This window comes from Vipera ursinii, assembly GCF_947247035.1.
Source record: "Vipera ursinii genome assembly, chromosome: 1".
In the NCBI taxonomy this organism is placed as follows: Eukaryota; Metazoa; Chordata; class Lepidosauria; order Squamata; family Viperidae; genus Vipera; species Vipera ursinii.
This window is the reverse complement of record NC_139512.1, coordinates 301,285,020-301,300,680: the sequence shown is the minus strand read 5'-3', so window position 1 is coordinate 301,300,680 and position 15,661 is coordinate 301,285,020. Positions and strand designations below refer to the sequence as shown.

Here is a 15,661-nt window from a genome sequence, read left to right as displayed (position 1 = left end):
CAAAATTGAACAGTCCTCTCTCGACAGAGGGGGAAGGATACAACATCTTCTATCTCCAGTCTACAACATAGTACTTTCAGCAGTTCCAAGAAGGTTCCACACCCATTTGCACTACTCAGGTGAGCCTGAGAACACAGGTAAACATCCAAGTGTTTACATCCAACGAATGCAAATGACCATCTGTCTGCAAGCAATACAAATCCTTCCCACCATCCAGTCAGAGCTAAAGAAGCTTCTTGGACGAGAAGCGAAACATCTTCAAAAGAAACACAAGAAAGTCTAGTTGCCTCTTGAAAAAGCACCTTTGGGACAACCATGACCTGGATGATTGAGAATCTCCGTAGAAATAAATTAGTGTTTACCAATTAAATACTAACTAAATTGGACCCTCCTGAAATTTTCAACTTCTACCAAAGTCAATTCAGTACTGTCACCTGCTTGGATTAGATTTGTGTCTTATAAATTTACAAAGAAAGAAACTGAATTCCCTAAGTTTATATGACTCTCCCGAGTTAGGGAAGAGAAGCAACACTCAGAAGCAGCCAGATGAGTCATTCATAAACTGGGGAGGTGTTGAAAAAGCATACATTTATTTTTCAAACTGACAATAAGCTGTGCCTTTCATTTCTTAAACGCTTTACAGGCAATCCTTGACTTACAACAGTTCATTTAGTGACTGTTCAAAGTTACGATGACACTGAGATGACTTACGATTGCTTTTCACAGTTACGACCGTTGCAATATCCCTGTGCTCACATGATCAAAATTCAGGCGCTTGGTAACTGACAGATATTTGTGACGATTGCAGAGTCCCGGGGTCATGTGATCCCCTTTTGCAACCTTCTAATAAGCAAAGTCAACGGGGAAGCTGTATTCACTTAACAGACATGTTGTTACTAACTTAACAACTGCAGTCATTCACTTAACAAACGTGGCAAGAAAAGTCATAAAGTGGGCAAAACTCACTTAAGAAATGTCTTGCTTAGCAACAGAAATGCTGGGCTCAATTGTGGTTGCTAAGTCAAGGACTACCTCTATTTAATATATTTCCCAAACTCAAAAGTGTCTAATCTGGGGACATTATTGTTGAAGGATTTAAAGGTTTGCCAGAGGTGAGCTAAAATAAGGAAGTGTGGAATACTTTTTTCTTTCATTTTCATGAATTTGCCACCTTTATTTGACCTTCGGTGTTATAATTTGTGGTTTTGGATTGTTTGTTGTGGGAGGCTGAAATCTTCTGATCTTAATGGATTTTGAGTGACCAGAAGATGCCAGCTTACCCATAAAGTTTCTTTTAAAAAAAATAAATGATTTATATTTTGACCACAAGAGGGAGCTGAAGCATAAAGGAACATAAGCCAGACTGCAAAAATTATTTTGGAGGAGTGTAAAACAAAAGAATTCACTTCAACGATATTCCAGTCATGAAAGAAAGAGCAAGAGGAACAAATTAGCCAAGTAATGGGAAGAAAGATGAGTGATCCAGAGATGCAACTAAGTGAAGACATTTATCAAACTACTTGATCCTGCAAAGGATGTAACTGTAATTTTGGAATATAAACCTGACTCCAACAGTGCCTAATATGAAGATGGTTTAATTACAAGTGCCCCACTGCAATTCAAAGATTGCAGTAAATCTATAATTCTTAAGAGTACAGGTTTGGGATCTCCACTTCAAAATTGAAATTATAAACATATTTAAAAATCATATTGAAGAATCTCTTGACAAAAAGTTTATTTAAGAGACATTCTGAAGGAGAAAAAGATTTTATTCAGTATGACAATTGGAGCGAAGAGAGATTTTCTATTGATTTGACAGATGTAATTAAGAGAATTCTGATGAATTGTTTTGTACTTATAAAGTGGATTGGAAAATGGGTTTCATACAGAGAATAAAACACTTTAGTAATTCCTAGCTAACAAAATATTGAGTGAATTTGAATGTTAAAAGGACATTAAAAAGATGCATTAGAATTTTAGTTATAAAGATGAAGTTTTAAAATGAACATAAAAATTATAAGGTTAAATTTAAAAGAGTATAATGATTTTGTTAATATAGCTTGGAAAGATTAGTAAATGTAAATAAACATATATTACTTCTCATAATGGGGAAAAAATTAAAAATGGGATTTGGTTAGGAATGCAGTGTAAACTGTTTTAAACAGATACTTTATTTGATCTTGCTTCTGTTGGGATATTGTTTCTAGTTTTCATGCTTGAAATAGAAAAAAATGATATTCACAATTTAATAATTGTGTAGATATACAACTGGCTCCTAGTAATTATTGATAACGTAGTACTTTATTGTATTTAAGCAGAAATCAAAACTTTTCTACTTTCCCACTTTTTCATCTTTTTTTAAAATCTCCCTTTTTAATCTTTATTTTCATTGTTTTGTGCTATAATAAACATTAACAAAAAATTTAAACTATTTGAAGCTCTTTGGACTACAATCTTCCCAGTTTGAATGGCAAGGAATGAATAATGCAGGATATTAGGGGGACATCGTTCTGTTTAAAAATACTACTACAGTGCTATAAGATGGGCTGACATGGAAGTTTTTATGATATATCTCAGGGGTGTCCAAACTTGGCAAATTTTAATAGTTGTGGACTTCAACTCCCAGAAGTCCTCAGCCAGCCATGCTGATATATTTGGAAAGCATCTCTGCCTTATTCAGTTAAAACTGTATTTGCAGTTCTTTGGTTTCACTTTGCACTATATGGGAACCCATCCAACCCATGCTGCAGCTCAAACAATATGAACGAATGCAAGTTGCAGCAAAAGAACAAAATACAAGTAGTCTTTATTGTCCACTTGTTCAGCAAAGTCGTGATGGGGCTGAACAAGGGATACTTATAACAGGTCCTCAACGCTCCAGCTGCTGCAATGCCCCCCCCCCGTCATGTGATTGTAATTCAGGTGCTTGGCCACTGGTTCACAATTATGTCACAGTATCCCAGATACATAACCAGCATTTGCAACCTTCACAGCTGGCCTCCCACCAGCAAAACCAATGGGGAAGCTAGACGAAGGTAAAAATGGCCATCAAATGACTTGAGAGATGCTGCAGCTGTGTGGGATTCACCTAACGGCAATAGCAACAGAACTGCTGTTGTTAAGTTGCTAGAGTCAAGCCTTACAGCTGTGTTACTTAGGAAAGGGGTTCCCAATTCCAATTACCGTTGGTAAGTGACGACCATTTTTACAATGTAACAAGGCAGCTCTAAAAAACTAGTTTATTCCAAACTCGCTCCATGGTAGCAAAGAAGGGCCTGCTTGCATCTTCAGTACAAAATTCCAGCTACATGCATTTCATTATATTCCATACATCACAAACTAATACTTGATAAAGACAATGTATATTTATTCACTTTACAAAGGAGAGCAGCATTAGGTTGCAACAGCTCCAATTATAGACAAATTAAACTGTACATTATACGGGGTGAATGGCTGAAAAACGTTACCCAATTGTTTATATCACTTCAGTTTAACTGAGCTAACAGCAACCCCATTCTTCCCAAGATTAAAAATTCATAATAAATGTATAGGTTTGTGTGTAACGTTATTCACAAGTCTCTGCCCTCCCCGTTTTCATTATTTTTCTCCCACCAAAGAACTCTCTGGGTCAGCAGTAAACTTATATACAAGCGCAAAAAAACCAAAAAGTTAGGATTAAGCACGAGTCTTTTTTTAAGTACATGAAAAATGACTGATTTACACACACATATAAAAAAGTCAGTTTAGTCTTAAAACCTGGTTTGCAATGTATCATTGCTAAGGTATGAAATAATTCTCTTATGAGAGAATGGGATGTTGTGGAGGAAAGAAGAAGAACTACCAAGAAATTCAAAGTAATGTTTTGAAGTCTTACAAAAATATTTATTTTCTTCCAAAAAATTGTAGCAAGATGCCAACTAGGAAAGTATTTAACTAAAGCAGTTTAAGAAGAGTGGTCTTCAATCCATCAGAATTTAAAACAAAGCTGCAACAGGATCATCACCCAATGGGGATTGATAAGCTATTAGACTTGAGCTGTAAAATGAATATCCAATTAAAAGAAATAATTTGCTTGCTATGTGGAAGAAAATTGTTTCACTGTGATCCCTAGAACTGAAGAACAAGAAGGATGGCATCATTATGCACTCCAGGTTTGGCAACATTTTTCCAATATGCCATCAGATATATTAGGTATTAAGTGTGCACTCCTTGTTGTGACCCAAGTGGCTTCCAGCATGGCAATCCAGAAGTGACACATTTGGGTAGCCGGCTCCAACAAGCTTTCTTTCTTTAAACAGTATGCTATTCTTCTTCACTTTCATTTTCTGGATCCAAATCTGACTCTCCATTGATTTCTTTTTCTATTGCCATCTCTTGCTCATTGTCCGACTGTTCATCTCTCTCATTGCTCTCCTCATCTTCCTTCTCTTCATCTTCATCCCAATTTTCCTGAAGGAGAGCATAACAAAACATTCATTCACCATACTCATGTGTGACTTCTTACGTACGGAAAGAAAATCACTGAACTTTACTTACATCTGAATCTCTCTCTGCAACCATCTCGTCATCTGAACCATCGTCCGATGATTCTGTCGATAGAAAACACGAACATTCAATATTTGTGACTAAAAATAAACATCGTCTACTGAAACCAAAAATGTGTTTGAGAAGTTTTTTAGGAATGCATCTCATAAGTTTACCTACAGGTAGACCTTGCTTAATAATTGCCCTATTTAGCAACTGCCTGCAATTATGACGGCACTGCAAAAGTAACTTCACGATCAGTCCTCACTTTTACAACTTTGCAATATCCCTACAATCAGAAGATTGACATTTGGGCACTTTCCATCCAGTGGGTATTTAACTATTGCAGCATCTCACAGTCACAATTGCCCTTTGCAATCAGCTTCACAACCGGCTTCTGACAAACAGAGTCAATGGCAAAGCTGGCATTAAAATCACGTTATTATCATGTGATGTCTGATTAGTGACCACGTTCCCAGCCCCAATTATAGTTGTAAGGAGTACCAATATCTTGTTTTTATGGAATAACTCATAAGAAGTCATATCCTTATGAACTCAAGGATCCTGAAAAGACTGATTGTCCCATGCTTTTTTGAATCTTTGCGATATCAACATGGGATAGAGAGTAGAAATATATTCCAACAAACCCATTTTGTTTTCTGAGATAAATGTATAGCACTATTCCTTTCAACATATGAAAATAATTTTCTTTAAATATATTTTTAAATTTTATATTGTTGTTGTTAGCTGCGAAGTCGTGTCCGACCCATCGCGACCCTATGGACAACGTTCCTCCAGGCCTTCCTGTCCTCTACCATCTTCTGGAGTCCATTTAAGCTCACGCCTACTGCTTCAGTGACTCCATCCAGCCACCTCATTCTCTGTCGTCCCCTTCTTCTCTTGCCCTCAATTTTTCCCAGCATTAGACTCTTCTCCAGTGAGTCCTTCCTTCTCATTAGGTGGCCAAAGTATTTGAGTTTCAACTTCAGGATCTGGCCTTCTAAAGAGCAGTCAGGGTTGATCTCCTCTAAGAGTGACCGGTTTGATCGCCTTGCAGTCCAAGGGACTTGCAGGAGACTTCTCCAGCACCATAGTTCAAAGGCCTCAATTCTTTGGCGCTCAGCCTTTCTTATGGTCCAACTTTCACTGCCATACATTGCAACTGGGAAGACCATAGCCTTGACTATACGCACTTTTGTTGACAGGGAAAATTTATATACTGTATAATATTTAGAAATTGCCCGGCGGTGCAAATATCCACTGAAGAAGGGCATGTATGTTACAATGTCAATTTGGGTATGGTGATAGCCCAGAGGAAACACAGCAGAAAAGCCCCTGGATGCTTTCTGCAGAGTAGCAACTGACCCAAAAGAAGCCAGTCATGAAGCTTCCACAGTTTTTAACTGAATATTTAAGCATTATAAAACTGCCCTTGATTTAGTAAATGAGGTAAGCCTGCGTTTCTCTTGCTTTCGGCTTACAACCTTCATCTTTTTTACAGGCAGTCCTGGATTTAGAACATTCTTCTTATGGATGGACTGCCTATTACCAAAAGTGGCAGACACCCTTGTCCTTTCCTTGACTTGATAAACCACTGAAACTATGCCATGTTTTCATGGACCCCTGAAGCCATGCCTTTCTTTTTTTAAAAAAAAAGTTTTATTAATTTTTAACATACACCTTAATATTTGTGTTGTCTGGGTTAGTGTTTAAAAAACAATCAATAACAATTAATTTCTATAATTCTATAGTCCATATAGTAGCTTTACTTGATTTCCTCTTCTTCCAATAACTTTCTTTTGCCAACCTTAAATTAATACAGTTCTTATTTAAATGACAATTGAATATAAACATTTTTCTCATGTTTCTGCAAATAACCACATCAATGTAAAGCTTCTTTTCATTGATCCTCTTAATTGCCTCATCATAAATCCTGTTTACATTCTTCTTTAAATTTGTTTTTCCCACAATATTCAAAATATTCTTACTGGTTAAGAGTTTCTCAAAATTAGTTACACTTTAAGTATTTAACGGTTTGGTTTTTTTCTCATATAAGCTATTACATTTTTACATTTCTCAAGAAAAATCTGGAAAAAAAGAGCAAACATTTCTTTTATGTAAACCATCCCAACATTTTTATATTTCTCGTGTCAAAAAAACCAACAAACACAAAAGAAAAAAAGAAAGAAGGCATACTTACTTACTTGCTTGCTTACTTAATTAATTAATTAATGGGACTTATATGCCACCCTATCTCCCGAAGGACTCAGGGCGGCTAACAACAATAACATACAATAATATAGAAGTTAAAATAAAATTAAATTAAATTAATGGCCCCTGTAGAATAAATTAAAATTAAAATAAGTTAAAAATTACAGTTAAAATTAAAAACATAATTAAAATCCCTGTCAGTCCACGTCAGCCAGGTGGAAAAGGAGTGTTTTGAGGCCACGGCAAAAGGACTGGAGATCTGGGGCCATCCGAAGCTCAGGGGGGAGCTGGTTCCATAGGGCTGGCACTCCCACAGAGAAGGCCCTCCCCCCGGGGGTCACCAGCCGACATTGTCTAGCCCACAGTACCCTGAGGAGGCCTTCTCTGTGTGAGCGCACTGGGCGATGGGAAGTTATTACTTGAGGGGTTCATCCCTCTTGAACTAATCTTCATTTATATTCAAAACCTTTCTATTTCTTTAACCATATTCAAACAAATGTTTAATTTTTAAATATTCCCTCTGGTACCTCCCATCATCTAATTTCTCAATTCTCACTTTAGCCTTTTCCCCCCCAACATCTTCCCTGTTCAATATGCTTCGATGAATCAAAGAATCTTCCCATAATCTTATGAATGTTGTTGCAGGTAAAGGCAAAACAGGTAACTGAAACTATGCCTTTCTAATACACAGCCTGTCTTCAGAGGTTCCAAGCAGTTCATGAAAACGTTGCATGGCCTCAGAGGTTCATCAGCTTAAGGAAGGAGAACTTCGCCTGCCATTTTAGCAATAAGCAGCCCATTTGTTACGTATGAATTCCAGCTTGCATACAAATTCGAGTTAAAGACAGAAACAGAATTCAATTCTTAACCAAGGCAGGAATTGCCTCTATAGGTACTGATCACAACTGGGGCTGGCACCAAGTACTGTGTTCCTTAGAAAATCATGTGTCCACACCAGAATTATGACCTCACTTCTGCTACCATCAGGAAGCACATCACTGTGGCTGTCAGGGAAGACATCAGACGATTGTAACTTTCAATTTTACTTCCACATGTTCTCCATTAATTCTGCTTGTTGGAATCTCATTGTGAAGCTTGCAAATGGCGGTCACATGACGGTGGCATACTACAATGATTATAAAAGCTCACCGGTTGTGCTCAAATGGTGATCACATGACTATGGGACACTGAAATAACTGTAAATGTGAGGGTTGGTCGGAAAGCTGTTTCGCCCACCCCGCCCCAACCACTTTTAACTTCAAACTCTCGCTAAACAAAGTGGTCAAAAGCAAGGGCTACTTGTAATCACCTCTGTACTAGTCAACAACATCTGCAAGGTTAGCTACATCAGTGCTGCTGATGTCACCTGGTTATCTGCTTATGTTACCTGGTAATGAAATGTTTGTTAGAAAACAGCACCAAGGATCCCCTCATTTCAACCCTGAGCTACAAATATTCTCCTTTATTGATATACTATCTGATTTTCTAATTGATCCAAATTCATTAGTACCAAATTTCTTTTGCTTACCTTCTTCATATACCAGTTTTGCAGTCTGATCAATATCAGGCACATCCTGAACCTGTTCTAATGCAGCCACCTAAAAAAAGAGTATTTGGTATCAACCAAGATTGTAGCTAGGACACACAGCTTGTGTTGAATTCAAATTACATTACATCAGACAGATATCATTAACTATGTATGATACATATTGTTAATTTGTCAAATAATGAAAACTTTTAATTCCAATAAAATAAAATGATTTTTTTTAAAAAATTACCTTTTCTCACATTTAGTAATACCTGATTCTGCCCCCCTTTTAAATTCTAACATTGTAAAAGCAATATTTGTATATTTTAAGTAAAAATATTATTACACACTATTGCAGGGGTGTCAAACTCAATTTCATTGAGGGCCGCATCAGCATTGTGGTTGCTCTCAAGGGGCCGGGTGGGTATGGCCAGAGTGGGCGTGGCCTACTGGGTGGGCATGGCTAGAGTGCATATAACCTACTGGGTGGGCATGGCCAGCTCTACATCGTTCGCATCAAGGGTGCCTATGGGGGCCTGGGCAGGAGTGGGACAGATCTGAGGGTCTCTGGCAGGAGGGTCTCTGGGCCAAGGCCAAGGCAGTGGGGGCCGTTCCATCACTGTTTCCAGGATGGCTTCGCGGGCCACATGAAACCACTTCGCGGGCCGGATCTGGCCCCCGGGCCTTGTGCTTGACATGTCTGCACTATTGTATCAAACATACCTTTCCAAAAACAAAACTTAAAATATCTATTAGTCTGTAGCAAGTAATGAAGGCATAGTACAAACTAATGTCACTTGACCTAAACTTTTTAATGTCTGTGATTAGAACCCACATTATCTTCTATACAAAATGGAACCAAAATAGGCTCTAACTAAAACTTTTATCTAGATGCAACTGAAAGCGATGGTGCAACCACTCTGTCCAGTGCTGTTCTAAGTACACATTGCAGGGGGGAAAATACCTAGAGAAAAAGATAACTGAAGCTCCAACCCAAATATTAAGTGATTACTTTTTGCTGGCATTAACAGATGGTTTCTCTACTCAAAAAAATCGAATTGTTTCTGCATTAATAGGACTCTGCAACATCTGTAACAAACTACTAGTTTTATATTTCACTACCAAGAGCTGAACTGAATCAATTTTGGTATCAAGAAGAGGAACAGCAGCTACTACTAAATTACACAGAACCATGGCTATTGAAGATAAAAATGTTTTAATCTATTTATTTTCCAAAGTAACGATCATTACAGGCTTGTTCTATTTATTAGATTTATGTTCTGCCTTTCTATCAATAAATATATAATTAGGTAGCCTTGTGAGAACATTAATATATATGCTCTTGTGCTTCAGCATCCACCTGAAAAGAAGGTATTTCTAAATTTATTATAACCCCATCCCTGAAGATTGGGACAAGTAAATTTTGTGCACTTCCATTACTGTATTCTCAGTAAATCTGTAATACTCTAATGAATCAAAATTATACCAATCTCTAGTAGGATAAAAGGCTTTTGATGCAATGGCCCCAATTACAAGATTGGAAGTTCCCTATCTTAACATAAATGTTTTCTTTCCCCAAACTGGTTTACCTTAAATGAAAATTGTTGAATTATCAAGCTCACAGAATTTCTTCTGCAGCCTCAAATTGTCAATGGGAAGCTACCCTTAATGTTGGGAATCACCTTCTATATTTGAAAATTATGCACTAATCTATAGAAAATTATCATACACAAAAAGCTTTCTAAGTAAGGCTGCTAGAAGCACAGATCATGTTCCCCAAAATCACTCTGAGAGGAATCATCAGGGTTTTTGTGTGTCATAAATTCTGGCACACCAGCAAACCCTCCCACATCTGACAGAAGATCTCATTGTTGCTAGTAACATACCTTCTTCGTTCTATGTTCCCAACAATACTTTCTATGGAGTAAAATTATCAACTTTAACTTACTTGGGTGATAATAAGATATAGTTTGCCATGCAAGCGAGACAACTTTTGCAAAGTTTTTACTCTGCTTTCCATTAACTCGTATAATGTTCCAAGTTGGGAGGCCAGATCTGGCAGCTGTGATAGGGATAAAGAGAAAAAAGAGAAAAGTCAACAGAGAACTATGCAAATGTAGTCCTAGGCCATTTGTATATTAAACATACCGAAGGTTTATTTATATTTATATATAACCCTTACTTAAAGACTGCTTAAATATATTTTATTAAGTTTTTATGGTTACAAATCTTTAGTTCTTAATAAACAATGTGTTGTCTGGGTTCACATATTTGACATTAATAGTAATACAACTTCCTTTTCTACTCTATTCCATTTTTCTAGCCATTTATAAAAATTATCCCATGTTTGAAAATATTCTGTATTTTCTTTCCCTTTCATTTTCAATATAAGCCTGTCCATTTCCGCACAATCCAAAATTTTCCTAATTATGTCTTGTTCAGATGGTGTTTCTTCATTATGGCAAAGCCATAAGCAATTTATTTAGAAGTTTTATTTTATGGGGTACAGCAGGGAACAACACCCAGCCATCCTTGCTATGTTCCACAGCTATGAAAAATTAAGTCTAAATAATTCTTGGATGAAATACCACCAGGAGATCTCAAGCCTTTAAAAAGCCTTTAAAATACACTAGGGGGAAAAAACTTAGAAGAAGGCAGTAGCAAATATATCCCAGGAAATCTAAATGATATTGGCTTCTATCCATGTATTTGGTAGTTTGGCCTCTACTAATACTTCATTACATACTTCCTGCATTAATGGGCTTAGTATATCTTGTAGGCTTTTATAAAATTCTGCGAGTAGCCCATCTGGGCCTGGCATCTCGTTATTTTATTTATATGTATATATAAAACCCTTGCTTAAAGACTGCCATGTTTAGCAATCACCTATCCTATTGCATAATTTTTAAATGTGTCCTCCGAGCAATTAAACTAAACCTTACCCCATATCCTACTTCAAATCTGTCAATGTTTTCATCTTAAGAGGTAAAAATTACACTGCCATGTTATGCACTTAACATAAAGTTCACTTTGGAACAAGAACGAAATGTGTTATACAACGACAACTGTGAAAGGAATTCACTTTAAACAAAAGAATTCAAGAAGCATAAATTCAACATAAGAAGGGGGGAGAAAATGGTATGCAGAAGTAAAAGACAATTCATGAAATCTAATTTCCTCTCCTCTGTGTTTGGTCCTTCTAGCAGATTTGAATCAATTCTCCTTTACTTTAGCAAGCCTGTACAGTACAGTCACATTAATAAGCATGATTGGATGGTATGAAAATTATTAGGAGTCCTCGGTGCTCTCTGAGCTTGGTTGTTTTCTTGCAGACATTTCATTGTGCAAACTAGATACCACATCAGTGCTAGGACTGATGTTACCTAGTTTGGGTAATGAAACATCTGCAAAATAAACAACCAAGCTCAGAGAGCACCAAGGACCTTTCATTTCAACCCTAAGCTACAAATATTCTCCTTTATTAGTCTGGAAATACCTTCCCTTCATGCATCTACTAGATGAAACCAAAAGGGTAAAAAGCCCTGTGTATCAGAGTACTTACCGTTGAAAGGTAGGAGGCATGCATAGTTAGAACAGGTTTTAACCATCGAACCATTTGTGAAGCGCTAGAAAATAACAGCAAAGACCTTCATTTATTAAAGACAGTGAGAAATTTTTTAAAAAATATTTCATATGTCAAGATGATAAATTTAAACAACATCTATAAAGATACAAAGATGGATACATACTCACACATTAATGATTAATATTATTATAGATAATGGGCATAACTTTTATCAGCTATACAGTTCATAGGTAGCAAAAATAGAGTATTAGTCATTCTTATTTTTCTAGAAAGGATGAATGTCAACATAGGACTATATGAACTTTTATCTTTTTTAACCTTTTAGAATCTCAGGTATAAAGCTAATGTTGTAGTTCTAATCTGCAATTATATAATCCAGTACAGATTTACATCTTAAGAAATCCTGTTTTTAAAATATATGCAACTCTTAAAGCAGCAGCATGCTTTTTTTTATGCTCCTGCAAAAGTCTATAAATTAATCTGGTTTAATGAACAGCAAATGCTGCACTTCCACAAAATCCAAGGATTTTTTTCCCCAAGTCATTTTTGAACCATGTACTAGTCAAAATTAAACAATCTACAAAGAGTACCCCATTCCATGTGGTTTACAAATGAATAACCCAGCCTGCTACAACCAACCCCCCCCATACACCCTATTTATTATTATCAGACAGAATTTTAGGTAATCTATGCCTACCTGTATGGATGTCCTTGTAGCCTTTTTGTGAGCTAAAACAGAAGTAGAGAATGTAAAGACTGAGATGCATTCAGATTTTTAAATAAATTATATTCTTCATCAAAATACAGATAAATGAATTCTCAGTCTAAACTATTACAAAATATTTGACTAAACTTCACTATGAACGCCGTTGCGTTATGCAGCATTAGAATAGCTGGCAATACATGTTACTGCTGTTATGTCTACAAAAGTGTATTTTATCAGACGACATACAGCCAAGAATGCATAAAGCAAATCAGATCATATTTCTGTGACTGACATCACTGAATAAAGATTCAATATCGTTTACATTTCACGTAAGACCTTTAGTTTAACATTAGGCTCATTCAACATGATTGCTTGTAACGTAGTATATTTTTTTGAGATAGTGGAATGATATTTGATTTCTATTTACGGTAAGTTTGAAATAAGAGATTGCATTTTCACAAAGGAGAGTACCAACTGAACAGCCCTCTCTCAAAAGAGGGGGAGGGATACAACATCTATCTCCAGTCTACAACATAGTCCTTTCAGCAGTTCCAAGAAGGTTCCACACCCATTTGCACTACTCAAGTGACCTTGAGGACAGTTAAGTGATCTCAACAACTCTCTAGAAGAATGCAAATGACCAGCTGTCTGCAAGGAATATAAATCCTTCCATTCGCCACCATCCAGTCAGAACTGAAGAAGCTTCTTGGATGAGAAGCATCACATCTTCAAAGAAAAATAAGAAAGTCCAGTTGCCTCTTGAAAAAGCACCTTTGGGACAACCATGACTTGGATGACTGAGAATCTCCATAGACAAACCTAGTGTATATATTAAGCATGTTCAAGTACGAATTCTTATTTGACTCCTGCACTCAGATCTGACAGCCAGGAAGAGTGAGACAAGTTGTTCTTCACTGATCTGAGTAATGTACGATGAACTCAATTTTAATTAACTTCCTATCAAAAGGGCCTTCTCATCTGTGTGTGCTGGGACAACCACTCAAGAACAGAACAAACTGCAATAACATGTGGCAGAATATATTGTACGCGTAGATACTGCACATCTGGGCTGGATAATATCACATGAAGGGTCATAAAGAAGAGTGTTTGTAATACCTTCAGTGCTACTTTTAGCTCTTTTTTATCCAGAAAAACAAAATACCCAAAAATAAATTCAGTGTTAGAACTTCTAGTATTCATTTACAAAACTAAAACCTTTTAAATCTTTCTACACACCCACACACACCCACACAAATTCAAATGTTATTTGGCTAACTCAAGTCTGAGTTCCAGAAGAAGTAAGATGGAAATACATCATGCATGGTTGTTCATTCTGTGTGATTGATCTAAGTAGTACAGTTCTCATTCACTTTTACAACTTCCACAGGACTTGGCCTGTCTCAGTTAAGCACATCTCTTTATGCTTTTCTATTTGAGTGCCACTGACTTATGAAGTTCATGTGGTAACCATCTTTTGTTGCGTCTTCACAAAGGTCTGCACTCTGCAATTTTTTTCCATTTGCAGCAAAAGCTGAAATCTACCCGAGCCAAGCTTTCTGCCTCTATGGCCAGTGTTAAGGGTTTTTCTTGTATTCTTTTAAATATACCCATGCAGATTTTTACACAAATACATGGCTAAAGGCACACAATATATACAGGAAACAAATGGCTAAAAATTAATATATATAGCAAATACGTAACAGAGTGGATAACAATTTAGTGATAATAATAATTCTACTATGTTAATATTTAAAAAGTATATAAACTAAATAAATTCTATACAATAGAGGTTTTTTTCCCCCACGATGACTCTTAATTCACTTAAGTACATCAGACTAGAGAAATGTTTACCTTGTGATAAACAAACAAGTAAACATCCATAAAAGTTGATTTTCAAGGCTGACTTAAACAAGACACAAGCAGGCCAAAAATTTGGAGAATCAAAGATAATCTCTTTTCTCTGGATTACAAATATATCAGTTCTATTTATTATGTAATTAGAACAATAAGCTTAAAATTTTACTAAAGGTACACTAGAAAAGCTAGAATTACAGTAGTCAGTATTAAATTTTTTACCTCATGCAGTAGTGGAATAACAGAATATACAGGAATTCTGGCTACTGTTTTCTTTATTACTGCTTCCTTCTTGGTTTGAAGCACTTTCTGTTAAAAAAAGAAAGGGGTCAATGATGGAACTATGTTATCAGAAGATGCCAAAACTACCAAGGCTTATGGCTTTTAATCCTAACATAGATATAACATTTAATTTCATTGTTTTCCTTCAAAAAGTGGCCATATAGTTGAACTTGAAAATGTAAGTCTAATTTAGGTCATTTAGATAAGAAGCAAAGACCTTCAAAATTCTTTTATCAAAAGATTTCTATGTTGCTATTCTGAAGTATATGCTACATTGCCATAAAGACACAAAATACTGCAACACTCTAAATAAAATGAAGTTTCAAGTTTTGATAATTTTGCGATGTTATAGAGATCCTTCCCAGTCATCATATTCCTTTTGATACTTACATTTAAAATCACAGGATCACTGCTTTCCAAACCCTGAACCAAAAGCACTGCAAAATTATCGGTCTGTGGAAGGCTTCCGGATGGCTGTTTTACTTTCATCACATCAATATCCATAGCACTAAGGCGATCTTCAATACTCTCCTAGAAATTTTTAACAATTTTTTTCCACAAGTTAGCATTTTTGTGCCACCTGAGGTGAGCATCTCTCCTTTACAACACTATAACTGCATGCAACAAAATTAATAACTTATTGTGCTTCAATGTGTAAGGGCATAGTAAAATCTGGAGTCAGAGATAATTGAGCTTAAACGTTCTGAATTTAAAAAAACCAATCCTCAAAAACAAGAGCAACGGTAGATGTACAACAATTTTATCCAATCTTCACTCTAGCTATAAATAGTGGGACTTGTAATCCAATACATACAAAGGGAAGAGATTTGGTCAAGCTTTGCTGCCACAAATCACATTTTCATCACAGAGCACATTCCCATCACTAACAGAATAATTAATTTTGACTCTTCAGTTATTGATCTACATAGCACCTTTCTTATGTATGTTGTATTTTTTATTTTTTACTTTA

General features: G+C 36.2%; 1 protein-coding gene across 1 annotated transcript in view; it reads right to left on the bottom strand.

Annotated features, from left to right (window-relative positions):
* Window positions 1-3,225: 3,225 nt before the first annotated feature.
* The window catches only part of WDR43 (WD repeat domain 43), a 32,512-nt gene continuing 20,076 nt past the window's right edge, over window positions 3,226-15,661 (bottom strand). The window contains exons 11-18 of the mRNA XM_083352682.1: window positions 15,082-15,222; window positions 14,632-14,718; window positions 12,547-12,578; window positions 11,826-11,889; window positions 10,212-10,325; window positions 8,264-8,333; window positions 4,537-4,589; window positions 3,226-4,449 (exon numbers count right to left, since the gene is read on the bottom strand). Of these exons, the coding sequence (XP_083208808.1) occupies window positions 4,303-4,449; window positions 4,537-4,589; window positions 8,264-8,333; window positions 10,212-10,325; window positions 11,826-11,889; window positions 12,547-12,578; window positions 14,632-14,718; window positions 15,082-15,222 (708 nt within the window). The 3' untranslated portion in view covers window positions 3,226-4,302. The remainder of the gene's footprint in view (window positions 4,450-4,536; window positions 4,590-8,263; window positions 8,334-10,211; window positions 10,326-11,825; window positions 11,890-12,546; window positions 12,579-14,631; window positions 14,719-15,081; window positions 15,223-15,661) is intronic.